At 44.8% G+C, this 22,184-nt stretch overlaps 1 protein-coding gene across 1 annotated transcript in view; it reads left to right on the forward strand.

Annotated features, from left to right (window-relative positions):
• The window catches only part of TM9SF3 (transmembrane 9 superfamily member 3), a 101,336-nt gene extending 88,853 nt beyond the window's left edge, over window positions 1-12,483 (forward strand). Inside the window, exon 15 of the mRNA XM_029059825.2 lies at window positions 10,799-12,483. Coding sequence (XP_028915658.1) covers window positions 10,799-10,866 — 68 coding nt within the window. The 3' untranslated portion in view covers window positions 10,867-12,483. The remainder of the gene's footprint in view (window positions 1-10,798) is intronic.
• Window positions 12,484-22,184: the final 9,701 nt, after the last annotated feature.

A 22,184-nucleotide genomic window follows, 5' to 3' on the forward strand; every position in this document is an offset into this window, starting at 1 on the left:
TGGGGTAGATACCAGGTCATCAGGTTGTCCCATGTGAGGCTCACAGTCTTCATCCCCATTTTGCAGATGAGGTAACTGAGGCACAGAGAAGTTAAGTGATCTGCAACAGTCACACAGCTGACAAGTGGCAGAGTCGGGGTTCGAACCCATGACCTCTGACTCCCAAGCCCGGGCTCTTTCCACTGAGCCATGCTGCTTCTCTAATATCTAATATCTAGCCTAATATGTAATTAGCCCAGTGAACTACAAAAGTGTGCTAATTAATCTGAGTGTAGGTATTGTTTTCAAACCATAGAATGAGGGGCAGGAACCATAGGGGAAGATGATTATTATTGAAAACTTTCACAAACCTTTTTGGTAGATAAAAGACAAGTGAAAAGATTCACGTTTTCTGAAGAATATGGGCAGAAAAGACATTCAGAAGCTGTACCCATTTGCAAAAACGGAAGCCCTTTTTAAAAGGTCTAAAACCAGAGGGAGAAAGAGCTGTATTAGAGAAATAAAGGGCAAAAGAGAAGAGGGGGCAGGCAAAGGCAGGAAAATGGAGATACCTCCAGAAATAATACCCAGCTCTGCCTCTCTAATCCATTGATTGACTTCTGAAACATCCTCTACCGTCTAGGTAACCAGCCTGGGACAAACAAGGTGATCACGTTGCCCTACATGGAGCTCACAGTTTAAATCCCCATTTTCCAGATGAGGTAACTGAGGCACAGAGAGGTTAAGTGACCTGCCCAAAGTCACACAGCTGATAAGGGGGCAGAGTCGGGATTAGAAGCCATGACCTTTGACTCCCAAGCCCGGTCTCTTTCCACTGAGCCACGCTGCATCTCTATTACCACTGCAAAAGTCTGAAGACGTTGGAAGTAGTGACCAAGACCCAAGGACTGGTTTAAATTGGAGCAACGCTCAGACCCGCCAACGGCCTCCGTCACCACGCTTGGCCATCTGTAGGGTCTCGGATGAGACGCGGGAGAGCCGATCGTTGGGCGTTCTCTCTGGGACTGGTCCCTGACACACCGAGCTTATCCGCACCGAGGTGGCAACGGGGCTTCCGTTATTAAATGACGACTCTTGGATTTCAGCGTTGCCACTGCTTTGAAGCTTTCGGGGCCACATCCTGAAATGGCAGTGTCGCGCCACCTGGGCTGGGGCCCTGAGCGAAGGGGTCAGGGCCTGGTCTCCGGGGTTTTCTTAGCTGATTTAAGTACCGAAGGGAGAGCCGCAGAGGTAGGAAGGCCTTCCTGGCTTGCACTCTTCAATATGCTTCAAGACCTCAGAGGCTTCGGATGTGTAAACTCCATAAAGAGTTCTGGTCCCACCCCATGAAACTATTATCATTCTGATGGTATTTAGTAAGCCCTTAGAATATGCCAAGCACTGCTCTAGATACAAAGTAATCAGGTTGTCCCAAGTGGGGCGGTTGTCCCACGTGGGGCTTACAGTCTTAATCCCCATTTTTACAGATGAGGTAACTGAGGCACAGAGAAGTGAAGTGACTTGCCCAAAGTCACACAGCTGGCAAGTGGCAGAGCCGGGATCAGAACCATGACTTCTGATTCCCAAGCCCGGGCCGATTCCACTAAGCCATGCTGCTTATCAAGACCTGTAGGAATCCTTCGGGGATTCCTGTGGCTTTAGGGGTGAGGAATTAGGGACCTGTTAGACACCTAAGGGGAGGAGGAGTAAGTCCTCTCTTCCCCAATGGGAAAGTAGTAGTGTTCCTTTGAACATCCAGTATGTGCTGATGGCAACCCCATAAAGCCCTCTTTCTCTCCTCTGGGCCCTGAATCAGACGGAGCCCGCAGTAAAATTGAGGGAGACATAAAAATTATTTACGCAGCAGGAGCAAGGATATATAAAAGAGTACAAAGGTGGCGGGATGAAGTAGCTGAATAAATAATTGAATATACAAATTAGATGTAGATATGTAATTAGTACTGAATGAATACATAAACAGCAAGGCCTAGTGAGAGTTCACACCTGGGAGTTGGTTCTAATCTGGACTCTGCCACTTGCTTGCTGTGTGACCTTGGGCAAGTCACTTCACTTCTCTGTGCCTCAGTTACCTCATCTGTAAACTGGGGATTAAGACTGTGAGCCCCATGTGGTGCATGGACTGTGTCCAACCTGATTAGCTTATTTCTACCGTACGGCTTAACATAGGGCCTAGCACCTAATAAGCGCTTAACTACCCTTAAAAAAATACTTCATATTGGGATATTTATTTTCGGTAGAAAATCAACCTGGAAAGTATTTTGTTCTGAGGCAGACCCTGATTCTTGGAACACAGACATCACTTAGGTTTATGTTTCTTCCACTGGAACAAATGGCTCTCATTTTGGAATAGCTCAGTCTATCGATTAATCAGTAGTATTCGATGCCTTCTGTGAGCAGAGCGTTGTACCAAGTGTTTGAGAGAGGACAGTAATGCAGTCCAGTAGGCACAATCCCTTCCCTCAAGGAGCTTCCAGTCTAGTGGAGGAGTTAATGCTGCAATAATTTACAGATAGGAGGAAAGAGAAGTGGATATGTATCTGAGTTAGGCCCTGGAAAGCATTTTATCTTAAAAAAAAAAAAAAAAAAAAAGACATTCGGTCCACATATCCTCACTCTTCAAAAGTACTCCAATGTTTGCCAGTCCATGCCTGCATCAAACAGAAACTCCTTACTCTCAATCAGTTCCCCCTTTCCTATTTCACCTCACTGATCTGCTATGATAACCCAGCTCACACACTTGGCTCCTCTGGGATCAACATACTCACTGTATCTCAGTTGTTTCCATCTTGTTGCCGATCCCTTGTCCACATCGTCCCTCTGGCCTGGAACTTCCTACTCCTTATATTTATTCATTTATTCATTCATTCAGTAGTATTTATTGAGCACTTACTATGTGCAGAGCACTGTACTAAGCACTTGGAATGTACAAATCAGTAACAGATAGAGACAGTCCCTGCCCTTTGACGGGCTTATAGTCTAAGCGGGGGAGACGGACAGACAAGAGCAATAGCAATAAATAGAATCAAGGGATGAGCATCTCATTAAAACAATAGCAAATAAATAGAATTAAGGCGATGTACATTTCATTAACAAAATAAATAGGGTAATGAAAATATCTAACAGACCACCACTATCCCCACCTTCAAAATCCTCCCCAAGGTGCCTCTCTTCTAAAAGACCTTGCTTGAATAAACCTCATTTCAATAAAACAGTGCTTACTGTGTGCCCAATAATAATAATAATGTTGGTATTTAAGTGCTTACTATGTGCAGAGCACTGTTCTAAGCACTGGGGTAGATATAGGGTAATCAGGTTGTCCCACATGAGGCTCACAGCCTTCATCCCCATTTTACAGATGAGGTAACTGAGGCACAGAGGAGTGAAGTGACTTGCCCACAGTTGCACAGCTGACAAGCGGCGGAGCCGGGGTTCGAACCCATGACCTCTGACTCCCAAGCCTGGGCTCTTTCCACTGAGCCACGCTGCTTCTCTACTGTACTAAGTGCTTGGGAGAATATAATATGACAGAGTTGGTAGACATGTTCCCTGCCCACAAGGAGCTTATAGCCTAGGGGGGGACAGACATTAAAACTGAGATACCTACATAAGTGCTGTGGGGCCTAGGGTGAGCCCAATAAAGGGTACAAATCAAAGCGCAAGGGTGATGCAGAAAGGAGAGTCATTCCTTTGTTGAACACTCGTATTGAGTGCTCTCTGGGGGCAGAGCGCTGTACTAAGCGCTTGGGAGAGTACAATATAGCACAGTGCTGAAATTCGGGTTTAGTCAGAAAAGGTCTTGACTCTATTGCCATTGTTCTTGTCTGCCCGTCTCCCCCGATTAGACTGTAAGCCCGTCAAACGGCAGGGACTGTCTCTATCTGTTGCCGACTTGTTCATTCCAAGCGCTTAGTACAGTGCTCTGCACATAGTAAGCGCTCAATTAAATACTATTGAATGAATGAAAAGGCCTCTTGGAGGAGATGTGGCTTTCATAGGGTTCTGAAGGTGAGGAGAATGGTGGTCTGCTGGATATGAAGGGGGAAAGAATTTCAGGCCAGAGGCAGGACGTGGGCAAGGGGTCGGCAGGAGGATAGGCAAGATCGAGGTGAGGCAAAGAAGGCCTGCTGGGTTATAGAAGGAAATCAGCGAGGTAAGATAGGAAGAGACAAGGAGACTGAGTGCTTCAGAGCCATCGGCAAGGAGTTTCTGTGTGATGCAGAGGTGGATGGGCAACCGGTGGAGGTTCTTGAGAAGTGGGGAAACATGGACCGAATTTTTTTTTTTAAAAAAAAATGATCCAGACATCAGAGTGTAGTGTGGACGGGAGTGGAGAGAGACAGGAGGCAGGGAGGTCATCAAGGAGGCTGATGCAAGAGTCAAGGAGGGAATAATAATAATAGTTATTGCTGTTCCTATAAAGTGATTGTATCGACGTAGCCACAGTTGGGATGGAAAGGAAAGGGCAGATTTTAATGGTTATGAAGGTAAAGCCGACAGGCTTTGGTGACAGATTGAACGTGTGGATTGCCTGAAAGATATGAGTAAAGAAAAGACAATGCCCTGGTTCCCGTCTTGTGAGACGGAGGAGGGTGGTGCCATCTGCAGTGTGAGGAAGGTTAGGAGGAGGACAGGTGGAAAGATGAGGAGTTCTGTTTTGGACATGTTTGAGGTGTCAGCAGGACATCCAAGTAGAGGCATTCTGAAGAAAGGTGAAAATGGGAGAGTGCAGAGGAGGAGAGAGATCAGGGCTGGGGGTGTAAAGTTGGGACTCACCTGCACAGAGAAGGTAGTTGAAGTCATGGGAGCGAGTGGGTTTTCCAAGGGAACGGGTGTGAACGGAGACTAGAAAGGGACCCAGAACTGAACCATGAGAAACTCTCACATATTCGCCCTCCCTACGGTCTTGGATCCCTATCTCTTAGGCACTTGATGTTCACTCTGCCCTCACCCCGTTGCACATATTTACATACATATCCTTATACTCTGCCATTTCCCCTCTGCCATTTCTCCTATCTGTAATTGGTTTTAATGTCTGTCTTCCCTCTAAACTTTAAGCTCCTTTTGATCAGGGATCATGTCTATCAACTCTTATTCATGAGGTACTCTCCCAAATGCTTAATATAGATTTCCACACACAGTTATGCTCAGTAAATCCCACCGATTGGTGGATCTAGTGGAAAGAACACTGGATTGTGAGTTTGGAGATCTGAGTTCTAATCCCAGCTCCACCCCTAGCTTGTTGGGTGACCTTGGGCAAGTCATTTAACTTCTCTGTGCCTCCGTTTCCTCATCTGAAAAATGGAGATTAAATACGTTTTCTTCCCGCCCCCTTAGATTGTGAGCTCCTTGTGGGATAGATGCCTGATCTGATTATACTGTATCTCTCCTAGTACTGGATAACACTTAACGAAAATCATTATTATTATTATTGATAAATAGGGTATGCTAAGTTCAGAAGTGCTATGGATGGTAGTGAGCTGTGAGCACACAAAGGCATCTGTCCATGCTGAAGACGTAGTTGGAGTCATATAATTTAGGGAAGATAATTAATCCCGGAAGCCTCCCTGGAGGTGATGTGATTTCAGAAAGACTGAAAATGAGGGAGAGTTGTTGTCTAGTGGATTGGCTGGGGAAGGGCGTAAAGAAGAGGTCAGAGGTGAGAGATATGACAGTGTGGCCCAGTGAGTAGTCTAGTTTAAAAGAAATGAAGAGGGTGTGCTTAGACTCCGGTATTCTGATCCTCACAAAGTCCTTGTGGTCTCCACCTTAGGATAGTTTTCCTATCTAGGAATTCCCTCCTATCCTGGCAAAGAACATGGATGCGATTAATGGGGAGGCTCTTGGTTCCCGGAAGTACTGGCGGAACCATGAATCTTCTAGACTGTGAGGCCGTTGTTGAGTAGGGATTGTCTCTGTTGCTGAATTGTACATCCCAAGCGCTTAGTACAGTGTTCTGCACATAGAACTCAATAAATACGATTGAATGAATGACTTTGCTCACTGGGGCAGCGAGGCGTAGTGGAAGGATGGAAGGAGCATAAATCTGGGAGTTAGGAGTTGTAATCCCAGCTGTGCCACGGTCCTGCAGTGTGACCAAAGGCCAATCACTCAACCTCCCTGGGCCTCAGTTTCCTCATCTGTAAAATGAGGATAAGGTACCTGCTCTTCCTCTCTCTTAGATGTTGAGCCTCATGTGGGACATGTGTCTGTTGTGATTATCTTCTAACTTGCCCAGCACTTAGTGCATAGTACATGTTTAATTAATGCCACGATTATTATTACGATGAGGATGAGGATTATTTTATGCAGGTTATCAGAAGTGCAGTAATCCAGAGAGGAGGCAGCTTAGCTACTCGTTATACAGGGACTGGTTAAAAAATCTTTGGAGAAGGAGTTGAAACTAATGGCTCCAAGGTTGTTTAGGAATAGCTGTAGATTTCAGTGGTTTGTGCTCCAGTTAATCAAGAGTAGCTTTATTATTAATGAAACATGTCTTCCCTTGGGAAATTGGCTTTCGGCAGCCTTCCTGTCCATCTTTGAGATCCTAAATTGATTTTCAAGATGCCTTAGTTTGTTATGGAAATGTGTCTAATAGCTCACTGGTTTTGTCTTTCATTAACTGTGTCATGTCAGCCATTCATTGTTTTTCTAATCTTTGGAAGACTGAGGGAGGCGATAACTTGACATTTACAAAGAAAATGGAATGAATCTAGAGCTTAAATTTTTGAATAGTTTTCCTGTGAAAATTACATCTTGCTGCTGGGAAAATTCCTGGCACATTACAAGGTGTCTGTGCTGTCCTGGCAGTCTCGCTGTCATTTATTCTTTAATAGGCTTGTATACCTTTCAATCTTAATTTTTTTTTTTTGCTATTCATCTGGGTGCCGATTAAAATGTCACCATAATATAGAAGTTAAACATACCCATAAATTTCTGTCACTGAAATGTTAGGCAAATTGGTAATTGAAGGGAAAATATGTCTTTGGCTTTAAAAATTGAAAAAGCATCGTGGCAATCTTAAGGTGGAAGATATTTCCAATTTGTTTTTATTCCTCAATCTTTTCATATACTGGCTTTAGATTAAATGAAGAATTATTGTCAAATTCAGAAAAAATCTTGTAATGAATTTAATTTGATATTTCCTTTAAAAGAAATTATACTGTAGACACATATAATGTTTGGGGGGATAAAAGGATAGCCAGAATTCGTCTTAGGCCAATGAGTGTTATCGTTTCAAAAGCCTTAAAATTTTAGTTTGGAAGTTTTTTCTGTTCCTGATAGATTTTTTGGATCATTTGTTACTTTTGTTCAAGGATAATCATGGGCATTGTTGTCAATTTATATGCCCTTTCCCATGTTCGTTAGATCATATGGTGACTTTTTTTATGTAGTTGTAATCAGTCATAACAATTATATTCATTAAGTGCTTACTGTGGGCAGAGCACTGTATTAAGCACTTTGGAAGAGTACAATATAACAATATAACAGACTCATTCCCTGCCCACAGTGAGTTTACAGTGTAGAGGGGGAGTCAGACATTAATAGAAATAAATCAATTATGGATACGTACATAAGTGTGGTGGGGCTGGGGAGGGTGAATAAAGGGAGCAAGTCAGGACAACTCAGAAGGGAGTGGGAGAAGAGGAAAGGAGGGCTTAGTCAGGGAAGGCCTCTTGGAGGAGATGTGCCTTCAATATAAGGCTTTGAAAGGGAGGAGAGTAATTGTCTCGGATAAGGAGAAGGAGAGTGTTGCAGGCCTGAGACCGGACGGGGGCGAGAGGTCAGCGGTGAGATAGGATCGAGGTACAGAGAATAGATTGGCAATAGAGGAGCAAAGTTTGCCATCTGGGATGTAGTAAGAGGGTAGGGGGGTAAGGTAGGAGAGGGCGAGGTGATTGAGTGCTTTAAAGCCGACAGTAAGGAGTTGCCGTTGGATGCAGAGGTGGATAGGCATCCACTGGAGGTTCTTGACGAGTGGAGAAACAGAGACAGAACGGTTTTGTGGAAAAATGATCCAGGCAGATGAGTGAAGTAAGGACTGGAGTGGGGGGAGAGCCAGGATGCTGGTACACCAGGGTGGGAGAGGATAAGCGATTGGATTAGCGTGGTGGCAATTTGGATGGAGAGGAAAGGACTGATTCTAGCGATGTGGCGAAGGTAGAACCGACAGGATGAATTGAGTGATGGATTGAATATTTGGGTCCATCGAGAGAGCGAAGTCAAGGATCATGCCAAGGTTATAGGCTCGTGAGAATGGAAGGACGGTGGTACTGTCTATAGCGATGGGATAGTCAGGGGAAGGACAGAATTTGGGTGGGAAGGTAAGGAGTTCTGTTTCAGACGTTAGGTTTGAGCTGACGGGAGAACATCCAAGTAGGGATGACTTGAAGGCAGAAGGAGATGCGAGACTGCGGCGAAGGAGAGAGATCAGGGCCGGAGATAAGAGGTTTGGGGATCAACCGCATAGAAATGGTAGTTGAAGCCATATGAGTGAATGAGTTCTCCAAGGAAGTGGGTGTAGATGGAGAATAGAAGGAGACCCGGAACGGAATCTCGAGGGACTCCCAGAGTTCGGGGGTGGGACTAAGCGCATGGGAGGGTACAGTGTGGCAGAGTTAACAGACCTGTTCCCTGGCCACAATACACTTATGGGTCAAGCACTGCTCTGAGTGTTGGGATACATACCAAGCAATCCAGTCAGACACAGTCCCTGTCCCACATGGGGCTCACCATCGAAATAGGAGTGAGAACAGATAGTTTAATCCCCATTTTACAGTTGAGGAAATAGAGGCACAGAGAAGCTAAATAAATTGTTCAAGGTCACATAGCAAAGTGGTGGAGTCAGGATTACAACCCAAGTCCTCTGACTCCCAGGCCTATACTCTTTCCAGTAGGCCATGCCGCTTCCCTATTTCCTTATTTCTACATCCCTATTTAGGTTTCGTATTGGTTTCATATATTATTCCCTGGGACTTTGCACTTTATAGTTATCCTTAGTCATAAACTTAAAGAGCTGAGGGAAGAAATCCCGGGTTTCCGAGATCTAACCTTCCACAGCCTAAAAAAGCCTTTCCTTTCCCCCAACCACACAGGTTCTCTTGATTATAAAAGATTACAGTAAAATAATGTGCCCAGATATCCCGGATCGGGGGGCAGTCATTCAGTAGTATTTATTGAGCACCTACTATGTGCAGAGCACTGTACTAAGCGCTTGGAATGTACAATTCAGCAACAGATAGAGACAATCCTGAATTTGGGGTGCTCTGCCTCCATTTGAAAAGTGTCAGGTAGGATACAGTAAGTTCCCACTTGGGGCCAGGAGACTCATCAGCCCCCGTGGCATATGAGCAAGGAAGTAGAGGAGCGGAAGAAAGACTGTAGTTTCCTACTCCCTAACGGATACCTTAGGGAGCCATTCATTCGGTCGTATTTATTGAGTGCTTACCGTGTGCCGAGCACCAAACTAACTGCTTGGAAAGTATGCAGATCAGCAGCAGAGACAATCCCTGCCCACTCAGGGCTCACAGTCTAGAACTGGGGAGGCAGCCATCCAAACAAGTAAACAGGCATCAATATAAATAAATAGAATTATAAATATTTCCATATGTGCACAAGTGTCGTGGGGCTGCGAGCGGGGGGTGGGTAGAGCAAAGGGAGCGAGGCGACGCGGAGGGGAGGGAGAGCTGAGGAAGAGGGGGCTTAGTCTGGGGAGGCCTCTTGGAGGAGGTGAGCCTTCAATAGGGCTTCGAAGGGGGGACGTGTGAGTGGCGGATTTGAGGGGGGAGGGGGGTCCGGGCCAGAGGTGGGACGTGGGCCGGGGGTCGACTCCTGAAGAGCCCCCTCAAAGATTTGGTGTCTCTTTGCTGGAATCAAAGCACAGCTGAAAAAATGTGAAGAATGCCACTTCCCCAGATTCTGAGACTCCAGAGGGTACCAATCCTTGACCCTCTGGCCAGCCATTTGCCAGCTTGTCTGTACACTCTTTTCAGGTGCCTTATGGCAGACAGCCAAGCCATTCTAAGCCTGACTTAAGTTTGGGCATTTAAAGGACTTTCCGCCTTATCCCTTGTTCAGTAAAAGATCTGTTAGGATGTTATCTTGGCAAAGACCATTAGCCAGACTTCTTCCACACTTAATAATAATAATGATGATGATGATGATGGCATTTGTTAAGCGCTTACTGTGTTCTTAGCACATTGTTCTAAACACTGGGGAGGATACAAGGGGATCAGGTTGTCCCACGGGGGGCTCACAGCGTGCTCAGTGGTAAGAACCCGGGCTTGGGAGTCAGAGGTCATGGGTTCGAATGCCGGCTCTGCCACTTGTCTGCTGTGTGGGTTTGGGCAAGTCACTTCACTTCTCGGTGTCTCAGTTCCCTCATCTGTAAAATGGGGATAAAGACTGTGAGCCTCAAGTGGGACAACCTGATTACCCTGTATCTGCCCCAGCGCTTAGAATAATGCTCTGCACATAGTAAGCGCTTAACAAATACCAACATTATTATTATTACTAATGCCCATTTTACCAATGAGGTCACTGAGGCACAGAGAAGTGAAGTGACTTGCCCAAAGTCGCACAGCTGACAAGCGGCGGAGCCAGGATTTGAACCCATGATCTGTGACTCCCCAGCCGGTGCTCTTTCCACTGAGCCACGCTGCTTCTTAAGGAAACCGTACTCTCCCAATCACGCAAGGAAGAATCCGCGTGAGCGCCTCAGAGCTCAGGTCTCATAACTCGGGATAATCACGAATACCAAGCAGATATCTGAGTGCCTGACGTCTCTGTTTTATTTTTACAGGAGCGATTGGTTACATGGGAACAAGTGCCTTTGTTCGAAAAATCTATACTAATGTGAAAATTGACTAGAAAAACAAGAAGACCGGGAACTCTGGATCAGTAACTGTTTCGTCGGGGTGGACCTCTCATAGCAAAAAGCGCAAGAAGAGATTTGGGTTTTAACACTGGGTACTCTGTGGGTCTCCGTCTTGTGGATGGCTTAAAGTAACATCTATTTTCATTGATCCTAGGTTCTTACTGACTGCTTTCTCCAACTGTTCTCAGCAAATGCTTGGATTATATGCAGTAGGCATTACTACAGTACATGGCTAATCTTCCCAAAAACTAGCTCATTAAAGATGAATAGACTAGCTCTCTTCAGTGAAGAGGACAAACAGTTTATTTAAAGCATTTGTTCCATTTAATTAAAAAGGGGAAATCCTGGCTGCTAAAACCACACGAAGAGAAATCTTCCTGGTACCTAACATTTCTAAATTATTGAAAAAGACGTTCCAGAAAGATTACTTTTCTCTTACTTTGGTTGCCATTGTCAAGGCAGTGGGATTGTTTTATATTTTGAATCTGGTTTTTTTTTTTTTCCTTTGGTTTTGGTTTTTTTTTTCCTGGTTCGTTTGCAATATCAATTATACCTACATCCATTCGTTTTAAAAGAACTTTAAAAATATATTACAATCTGCATGTATTATATCAGCTATCATTCTAGATGGACCAACTTCCCATTTATTTATCTTTAAAATACCTATCCAGTTCCATCTTAAATCCATCCAAAGAAGATATAGTCTGAAGACAGAGGTGTGTGTTCTCTGCAATGCAAATTTACTGTACAGTTAGAAAGCAAAATGTTAAATGAAGAAGATATTTGTTTTTATTAAACATTTTGAGGTCTAGAAAAACACCAACATTTTAACTGAATGTTTAAAGTGATTCTCCCTTTTTTCCCCTGAGTTAGTCTTTCATCTTTTGTTTAGATTTGAATGAAGGCTCTACTTAAGACATTATTAAAAAGGGGGATAATAAGTGTATATAACATTAAATAATGTATCTTAGGTGTAGATCCCAAATGCATCTGGATGTACAGATTTACTACAGAGTCCTTTTTTCTGATGATTTGGTGTAGAAATGTGTGAATTTGGGTGGCTTTTTACATCTTGCCTGCCATTGCATGAAACATTGGGGTCTCTTCACAATGTGTGTGTCATGCTTCTTTTGGGTTTATTTTACTCTGTTTCCTTTCTGGGGCCCTTAAATGAGCTAAATTTGTAATTTAGGACATTTAATTTTTGTTAATCCTGTCAAGACACTTGTGTAACATCTAAAGCTTGCTGCTTTAGGGTGTTCAGAAAATTAAAATAAAATTTTCTGACAAAATTGTTTTGACTGTGCAAATAGATGTGTTTGCAATTTGAAAATATCTGTTCAAAAAGACAATATAACTGAATGCCAATTTTTGTATACAGTATTAACTGTGCTTTCAAATACCAAGAACCCGTGCTTCAGAAAATCCAAAAATCTTTACTTACATCCTGGTTACGTAGTTTGGTTCTGAAATGGATGGCCAGCCCTTTTTGGCTGAATGTTTTGCAGGGAAATCTATTCTGGTTGGTGTACAGTGTAAAGTGAGGGTGGGGTGTGAGTGGATGAGTTAACGTAAGTGGGCAAATAAAGGTTATGATTTTCCAAGTGTAATGAGTGTTAATTTTGCAGTCCACCTGGCTAGAAGCATCTGCAGCATGAAGGTGTTTCCCTGGCATGGTTAAACTGCTAATTAGAATCATTTTCAGGGCAAAATGACCAACTAGGGCAGTGGTGTCTCCGTGGCTTTTCAGAAAGTAACTTTTAAAAAAAAAAGGACTTTTAAATCTGTGTGCGGCATCCATATACAGCTCATTTCATGTCATGGGGTTAATGTGGGATTTGTGGGATGAATTATCAGGTATAGTCCTGTAAACCGGTTTTATTGACACTGTACGCAGGACGTGCCGACTTGTTCATCCCAAGCGCTTAGTACAGTGCTCTGCACATAGTAAGCGCTCAATAAATACTATTGAATGAATAAACTCTAAAGAGTTCGAACGCAGTAGCTAACTTGGCCCCGCCACCGAACCGTACAAGTGAGTAAATGCCAGTGGGGTTAGAAGCTGCTGGTAAATCCTAGAAAGAAACCCGTAGGTAACAGAAACCTGATACGATTAAATTTAATTCCTTCTCTTCAGAGTCTCACTCTTCCATAGCCCTGCCTGCCTGTTGGCTAAAGGAAAAATTAGCAGGATCGCCGTATTTCCAATAAACAGATTGATCGGTTGAAAGGCTTACCCCTTGCACAACGTTTTTAACATCGAAAAGCGGGCTAACATGGAAGGAGTCTAAATCTGGCAGCAGCAAGAGCCTGTTAAGGACCTGAAGTTTGTATTCCTTGGCATTTGGATTTACGGGAAACTAAGTTCGATCATTTGGAACTTTTGTTTCGCAAGCCTACACGTCTTTGGCATCAACTGTGAGGAAAAATCCCATGTATAAATAGATTGAGCTCCGTGGATTGCGAGATAAATCCGCTTGAAAAAGGATCGGTTTGATAAGTGGTCTGTGCCTCCATATTTAGGGGTGGATGAAGTTTAAAAATTACAGATGGTTTTGCTGTATGGTATAGATGTAATGTAAATAGAGTATTATGACGTTTGAGGAAAAGAGTACATTTTTAAGCCCAGAGATGTTGTAGGCTTTTTTCTGCTAACGTTATTTGTATCCGCACATTCGAACAGCATTATGTGGCTTTTGAATTAACTTGAGAAAGTGCTGAAGAGCACAAACCTGCCCCTTTTTTTTCTGCAGGCATCTTTCTTATGCCGCAAAGTATACTGCATTTAAGTAATTGACATCTTTGGACTCTATCCCAGCAGGGGGTTGGGGTGAAAGTAGAGGAGCCCATGTTTGGAGAAATGGACCATTGTTTTATACATTTCATCGGACTCTTGGTCTCTATTAAATAGCTCTCAGGTGCCCTAATCTCTGACATCTGAACTATCCTGAGTCATAGTTGGCTCAGGTCTTCTATTGAAATAGAGTAATTCTCTTTTCCATTGACTTAAAAGGGGAGTTGGTGCAACTTTTCCAGTGGCAGGTTGTGCTGACATCCACCGTTGTTTGGGGTCTCTCAGAATAGAACCCTCATTTAAATTCCTATTTTAATGCAGTTTTACGTTTCCTCACTTTCCTAAGCAACTCCGGCTGACTGCTTCTCAAAGTAAATGGTCCCGGGAGCAGTCCAAAGGGCCAGAAATGTGAAACTGAATAGAACGTGAGGATAGCTTGTGTTTTACGGGAAAAGTTAAATGGCTGATTCTGCAAGGTGATTGTAAAAATTTGTTGCTAAAAAAGTGAAGGTAAACATTGGTGCCGAGGTTTCCCATCTATGAATTTTGAAAGAGATCCATTGGGAATCTCTTAGAGTGCACTTGTATCTGAATATAAATATGATAGTACATTTAAATCTTCATTTTCTGACATTTGCTTTGAACATGTAAGAGCAGCAAAAATTCTGCAGCAATCATAGTAATGGTGTTAAATTTTATACGCATCCTCTATCACAGCTGTTATTATTATTCTATTGTCATCAAACTATTAGCAGCAGAGACATGAAAGAATGACTGGTAGGAATCACGGAAGAAAATATGACTCATGTTTAGGTCATAGAAAAATGTACAGGATGATTGAATAAAGGCTAGAATACCTGTAAAATAGAAGAGTGCATTTCATATTGAATTCCAGAAGGAGTAGTTCCATAAGCATTTCAGTTCCTCCCTTCCCTTCTGGTCAGATGAGAAGAGTGTCTTAAGGAATAGTACGGGAAGTCAATTGTATTCCTTGAGCGGTTACTGTGTGCAGAGCACTGTACTGAGCGTTTGGGAGAGTACAACATAGCAATATATCAGACGCATTCCCTGCCCACAACAAGCTCACGGTCTACAGGAAATAAATAAGCTATGTGAGGTCCAGGTCACTCAAACTTTGAAGGTGTCTTTGTGAAATCAATTATAGTCTAAAATGCCATATGTTCAATGCAAGGGACAGATCGGTGCCCATTGAAAAACAAGACAAGTGTGTGTATGTGTACTTAAGGCAACACAATAATTTTCATTTCTGTGAACGGGGGGATATGGTGAGTCTAGTCTTAATCAACTGCTGCCAGTTTGCACAGCGGAAAGGCCCGGTACACAGAGGCCCTGCCTCGGACCTGAATTGTAGGCGAGGTCCCATTACATAATAATAGTAATAATTGTGGTGTTCGTTAAGTGCTTACCATGTGCCAGGCACTGTACTAAGCTCTGGGGTAGATACAAGCAGATTGGGTTGAACACAGTCTCTGTTCCACATGGGACTCACAGTCCAAGTCCCCATTGTACAGGTTAGGTCACTGAGGCACAGAGGAGTAAAGTGACTTGCCCAAGGTCACACAGCAGACAAGCGGCAGAGCTGGGATAAGAACCCAGGTCCTTCTTACTCCCAGGCCCCTGCTCTATCCACTAGGCCATGCTGCTTCTCTGTACGATGAGGTCTCCTAAGAAACACCAAGCCTGGAGCTGGAATATTACCTACTACTTGTCAATCACTTTAATAATAACTTTAAAGAAGAGTTTGTGTAATGTGAACCGAAAGGATAAATGTAAATGAAAATGTGGGGATTCAAGTCTGATTGGCATTGTCTCAACACAAGCTGTAGAAGATGGCTTTAGCTTCGGTGTATTTTGATTCACATGTTTACGTTTCGAATATATAAATTCAAGATATCGTCAGAGAGGAGCTCCTCCGACATGATTCTTATAAGGCAGTGATCTGTGACAAAATAGGGTGAATGGATGTCACAGAGTCTTGTCTATTTTTTATGTTGTTATGCTTATGATGTGCCAGGCACTGTACTAAGCGCTGGGGTAGATACACGCTAATCAGGTTGGGCATAGTCCTTGTCCCACTTGGGACTCAGGGTCTTAATCCCCATTTTACAGATGAGGTAATTGAGGCACAGAAGTGAAGTGACTTGCCAAGGTCTCATAGCAGGCAAGTGGCAGAGCGGGAATTAGAACCCGGGTCCTTCCGACTCCCAGTCCTGTGCTGTATCTACTAGACCACTCTGCTTCTCCTTTAACGCTTCTCTAATTTGTGCAAGCCATCTGCCTTTTACGTACAGTGCTAGCGCTCCAATATGATGTATTAAGCACCTCGCTGAGGTTCTAGTGTGTTTTAACCTAAATGAAGTTGGACTTTTTTAAGGAATAAAGACTTAAACATACTTCAGTCAATGCTTTATTTCTTTATCTTCTGAAGAGGTTAATCAGTGCATTCATTTCTCCTATTAGCTTGGATACAAAGCATTGAATATAAGGTGCCAGCCAACTCTTCACACTACTTCCACAGAATCGGCAATTGAATGTTTTTAAAACGATGGTTTTTCACCGATCGTCAGCTCATTCTCTCACTTAGCATTTTGATGGTCTCACTTCTAAATGGAAGGTCACATTTCTCAAATCTTGACCCTGAATTCTACTCGGTGCCTGGGGTTAACCGCCGTAAGAGACATTTGGGTATTATTATGGTAACTGCCATAAGGTTTCAATCCATCTATTATTTATGATTTATGATGTATATATGGTATTTATTGATGACTTATGTGCAGAGCACTGTGCTAAGCACCCTCCCAAAAGGAACACATAGTCTACAGGAGGGAGGATGAGCTGATTCCTGGCTGCTTCTCCTGTTCCGAGCTCTGGCGTGTGCAATCCTCTGCTCGTCTTCACTCTCCCTCCTCCTTTCCATATTCAGCTATTTCTAAAGCAGAAGTGGAGCCCTCGTGTTGGGAGAGCAGTTCTACCGAAGAAGGCAACCCCCACCCCGTAATCGGGGCAGATTTTTCTCACTAGAATTTGTCCTCTCCCTGGTTTGACCCGGAGACCCCGTCATCACTCTGGAGCCTTTGACCCTACCATTTTACTCTTATTTACTCCTTTGGAGGTCTGCTTTAAGGCTACTGGGTTGAAAAGACTCCTGGGGAGGGAGAGGAAACACCTCTGTTTTTGTTTATTCATTGCGCCGGCTACCAGGGGAAGTGGCTGGCGATTTGGCCAGATGGCCTGGAAGGATGTAGAGAAGGGGTCCGCCCTTTTAAAGTGGGGAATGGAATCCAAGGCAAGGCTGAGAAAATGGGACTTGAGAGGGGCTGGAGGAAGAAGAGTGAGGTTAAGGTCTTGACAAGTGTTAATGGTTCAGCTGAAGTGGTGTCCCAGGAAGTGGGAAAACGACCAACTGACACTCCGGAGGCTCCTACTGCCTTTATACTGAGGCCTTTGCTTGGTCGAACGTTGTTGAAAAAGTCCCGAAGCCTTCAGTTTGCGAAAGTTACGTGAACTCTTTTCCCTACCCTCGACTATGTGGTGTTCTACAGGATATTTATTAGTGGGTAAAAATGGCCGGCTTTTCTCTATCTCGCATCCCTATTTAACCATAAATTCCTGGACAGCAGCGATTGTAGCACCTACAGTTTAACTCCCCAGTAATAATAATAATTGTATATGTATGTGTGTTAAGCGGTTACTCTGTGCTGAGCACTTGGGGTAGATACAACATAATCGGGTTCTCCCACATGGAGCTCCCAGTCTAAGGGGGAAGGAGAGCTGGTACTGAATTCTAGACCGTGAGGTTGTCGTGGGCAGGAATGTGTCTGTTGTTAGACTCTACTCTCCCAAGTGCTCAGTACAATGCTTTGCACACAGCGCTCAATAAATGCGATTGAACGAATGAATCCTCGTTTGACAGATGAGGAAACAGGCAGAGAGTGGTGACTTTGCCCGAAGTCACCCAGCAGCGATAGAGCTGAGATGAGAATCCAGATTCATTCATTCATTCAATAGTATTTATTAATAATAATAATGTTGGCATTTGTTAAGCGCTTACTATGTGCCGAGCACTGTTCTAAGCACTGGGGTAGATACAGGGTAATTGGGTTGTCCCACGTGAGGCTCACAGTCTTCATCCCCATTTTACAGATGAGGTCACTGAGGCACAGAGAAGTGAAGTGACTTGCCCACAATCACACAGCTGACAAGTGGCAGAGCCGGGATTCGAACCCATGACCTCTGACTCCCAAGCCCGGGTTCTTTCCACTGAGCCACGCTTACTATGTGCAGAGCACTGTGCTAAGCGCTTGGAATGTACAAATCGGCAACAGATAGAGACAGTCCCTGCCCTTCGGGCTTACAGTCTAATCGGGGGAGACAGACAAAAACAATAGCAATAAATTGAATCAAGGGGATGAACATCTCATTAAAACAATAGCAAATAAATCCAGATCTGACTCGCAGGCCCATACCCTTTCCCGGAGATGCCCTGCGTTCAGTGCGCAGCTCTGCAGAAGAGGGAGAGGCAGTCCACTGTGAGTAGAAGGCCTTGGGTGAGTAGGATTCATCTCAATTTCTTTTCCCCCTATAAGATTGAAGTATAGAGAGCACTTAGGCACACCCAGAGATTCATTTATGCCCGGGCTTAGCTGTAGCGTCACTGCAGTAGTCCCGAGCCCCCTGAGAGCTGGGCTCAGGATGGGTAGTGCCAGGAAAGTCATCTCCCAGCTCCTACTCTTCAAGCTGCCCCCAGCTTTGGGGGCAGGACCACTCATAGACAGACTCTAAGCCCGTCAGTGGGCAGGGATTGTCTCTATCTGTTGCCGAATTGTACATTCCAAGCGCTTAGTACAGTGCTCTGCACATAGGAAGCGCTCAGTAAATACTATTGAATGAATTTCTATCCCCAGAAGCCAGTAAGCACCGAGTCCGGTAGCCAGAGCGGAATATCCGTGAGCCAGGAGTGACCTGGCAATTGTGCTTTTTTTTTTAAATGGCATTTATTAAGCTCTCACTGTGTGCCGGGGACCGTACCAAGCGCCGGGATAGATACAAGCTAATCAGATTGGATGCAGCCCATGCCTCACAAGGGGCTCACGCTCTCCATCCCCATTTTAGAAATAAGGTAGCTGAGGCACAGACAATAATAATAATAATGTTAGTATTTGTTAAGCGCTTACTATGTGCAGAGCACTGTTCTACGTGCTGGGGTAGATACGGGGTAATCAGGTTGTCCCACGTGAGGCTCACAGTTAATCCCCATTTTACAGATGAGGTAACTGAGACACAGAGCAGTTAAGGGACTTGCCCACAGTCACCCAGCGGACAAGCAGCAGAGCTGGGATTCGAACCCATGATCTCTGACTCCGAAGCCCAGGCTCTTTCCACTGAGCCACACTACTTAAGTGAAGTGACTTGCCCAAGGCCCCACAGCAAGCAAATAGTGGGGCTGGGAGCAGAACCCAGGTCCTTCAGGCTCCCAGGCCCTGGGCTCTAGCCACTAACAATAATAATAATTATGGTATTTGTTAAGCGCTTACTATGTGCTGAGCACTGTTCTAAGCGCCGGGGAAGATACAGGGTAATCAGATTGTCCCATGTGGGGCTCACATTTTTTAAACCCCATTTTTACAGAGGAGGTAACTGAGGCCCAGAGAAGTTAAGTGACTTGCCCAGGGTCACACTAGGCCACCCTGCTTCTCTATGAAGTTTTTCTACGTGCTTATTGAACCTCCTACCCTCTATTCAGGGGATGAAAGGCAGCTCGTTATGGGTAGGGAATGGATCTGCTGATTATGTTGCGTTGTACTCTCCTGAGCGAGCGCTTAGTACAGTACTATTGATCTACTGACCCCCAAAGGGGATTAGCTATCCTCACACGGCAAGGGAATAGCCGAGTTAGAGGCCATTACCCCGCTTCTGAAACCTCCCTCGATGGACCTTGCTTCGTGCTGGAAAAATGCACTTGTATGTCTCCTTTCATGAGATAATATCTACAAAAGCGACTGTTTGAGAAGAATAAGTGGTGGTTTGGGTTTCTAGCTTCAGGGCATCGGGGAATTAAATCTTATCTCTCTGAAAAGACTTAGAGGCCTCTCCACAAGTGGGGAAGCTAGCTTCAGGGGGTTCTAAGGCCCCTTCCAGCCTCATAATTCTGTACATTTAAAGATGTGTTCATGCTTTAGCCCTTGTAACACTGACCCCTAATGAGGAAGTACAAAATTTGGACTACTTCCTCACCCCCTGCTACAGGGGATCATTTTCCAGCCATTCCTGTTTACTGATTCCTTTTCACTTATTTTGTTTTCTGTCTCCCCGCCTTCTAGACTGTAAACCCGTTGTGGGCAGGGATTATCTCTCTTTATTGCTGAATTGTACATTCCAAGCACTTAGTACAGTGCTCGGCATGCAGGAAGCGCTTCAATAAATGCGATTGAATGAAGGAATTCATCCTGTGGGTCTAACCGTATTCCTATAACCGTGCTAAAAGCGGCTGTCTCTGGGAAGCAGCGTGGCTTAGTGGAAAGAGCACGGGCTTGGGAGTCAGAAGACGTGGGTTCTAATCTCGGCTCCGCCACTTGTCTACTCTGTCAACTTGGGCAAGCCACTTCACTTCTCTGGCCTCAGTTACCTCATTTGGAAAATTGGGATTAAGACTGAACCCCACGTGGGACAACCTAATTACCTTTTATCTCCCCCAGCGCTTAGAACAGTACTTGGCACATAGTAAGCGCTTAACAAATACCATAATTATTATTTTTATTACTATTATGTTCCTGCTTACATTGCGTTAGTCCTTAAGAACATTTTCTTGGCTCACTTGCTCAGGTTTCCCAGGATTGTGGACCACCACTTCTATTCTCTGCCAAGCTACCCAAATCACTTCTAATAATAATAATCATGGTACTTGTTAAGCTCTTACTATGTGCCAGGCACTGTTCTAAGCGCTGGGGATAGATACAAGCAAATTGGGTTGGACACAGTCCCTGTGCCACTTGGCGCTCGCAGTCCCAATCCCCATTTTCCAGATGAGGGAACTGAGGCACAGAGAAGTGAAATGATTTGCCCAAGGTCACGCAGCAGACAAGTGGCGGAGCTGGGATTAGAACTCGGGTCCTTCCGACTCCCAGGCCCGGGCTCTATCCGCTAGGCCATGCCGCTTCTCCATCCAGCGCTCAGAACAGTTCTTGGCACATAGTAAGCGCTTAACAGATACCACGATCGTCATTATGATGATGAGGACGACGCTGCTGCTTCGGCTGCTGTAGTACCTTTGGTTATTTAGAAAGGGAAAGCAATTCATGGATAATGTAATGTGGAGGTCAGTCTGCTTAGTTGATAATAGAGATAGAGAAGCAGCGTGGCTCAGTGGAAAGAGCCAGGGCTTAGGAGTCAGAGGTCGTGGGTTCGAATGCTGGCTCTTCCACTTGTCAGCTGTGTGACTGTGGGCAAGTCACTTCACTTCTCTGTGCCTCAGTTCCCTCATCTGGAAAATGGGGATTAAGACTGTGAGCCTCACGTGGGACAACCTGATTGCCCTGTATCTCCCCCTGCGCTTAACTGCTCGGCACATAGTAAGCGCTTAACAAATACCAACATTAACGTTATTATAATATTGTAGTCTACCAAAAAATGGACTGACTCATCCCAACCCTTCCCTGATCCCTACCTGCTCTAATGCAAGGAAAGCGGTGAAACCTCCATCCTGCGTCAGTGGTCCGTGACAGAGCAGTGAGTGGGGACACAAGATAAAACAGATTGTACTAAAAATCTCCTTTCGGTCGGCGAGGACGCAGATGAAACGCAAAGGCGCGATGCCCGATGTGCAAGTTTAAAAGGAGGGTGTGCCGGGAAGTAGAAGAAAAGTGAGCCTCTGCCCTAGAAGCTCCTTGTGGGCAGGGCACGGCTGTTATAATAGCACTCTCCTAAGCGCTTAGTGTAGTGCTCGGCGCACAATAATAATAATACTAATAATGCTGGTATTTGTTAAGCGCTTACTATGTGCAGAGCACTGTTCTAAGCACTGGGGGATACAAAGAGATCAGGTTGCCCCACGTGGGGCTCACAGTCTTCATCCCCATTTTACAGACGAGGGAACTGAGGCCCAGAGAAGGGAAGTGACTTGCCCACAGTCACACAGCTGACAAGTGGCAGAGCCGGGATTCGAGCCCATGACCTCTGACTCCCAAGTCCGGGCTCTTTCCATTGAGCCACAGTAAGTGCTCAGGAAATGGCGTAGTGGATAAAACACGGGCCGGGGAGTCAGAAGGTCATGGGTCTGCTTTATTAGCTCTCTCCTAAGCGCTTAGTGTAGTGCTCGGCGCACAGTAAGTGCTCAGTAAATGGCGCAGTGAATAGAACACGGGTCAGGGAGTCGGAAGGTCATGGGTCTGTTATATTAGCACTCTCCTAAGCGCTTATTGTAGTGCTCGGCGCACAGTAAGTGCTCAGTAAATGGCGCAGTGAATAGAACACGGGTCGGGGAGTCGGAGGTTCATGGGT

The sequence above is a fragment of the Ornithorhynchus anatinus genome, chromosome 3, assembly GCF_004115215.2.
Source record: "Ornithorhynchus anatinus isolate Pmale09 chromosome 3, mOrnAna1.pri.v4, whole genome shotgun sequence".
Lineage (NCBI taxonomy): Eukaryota > Metazoa > Chordata > Mammalia > Monotremata > Ornithorhynchidae > Ornithorhynchus > Ornithorhynchus anatinus.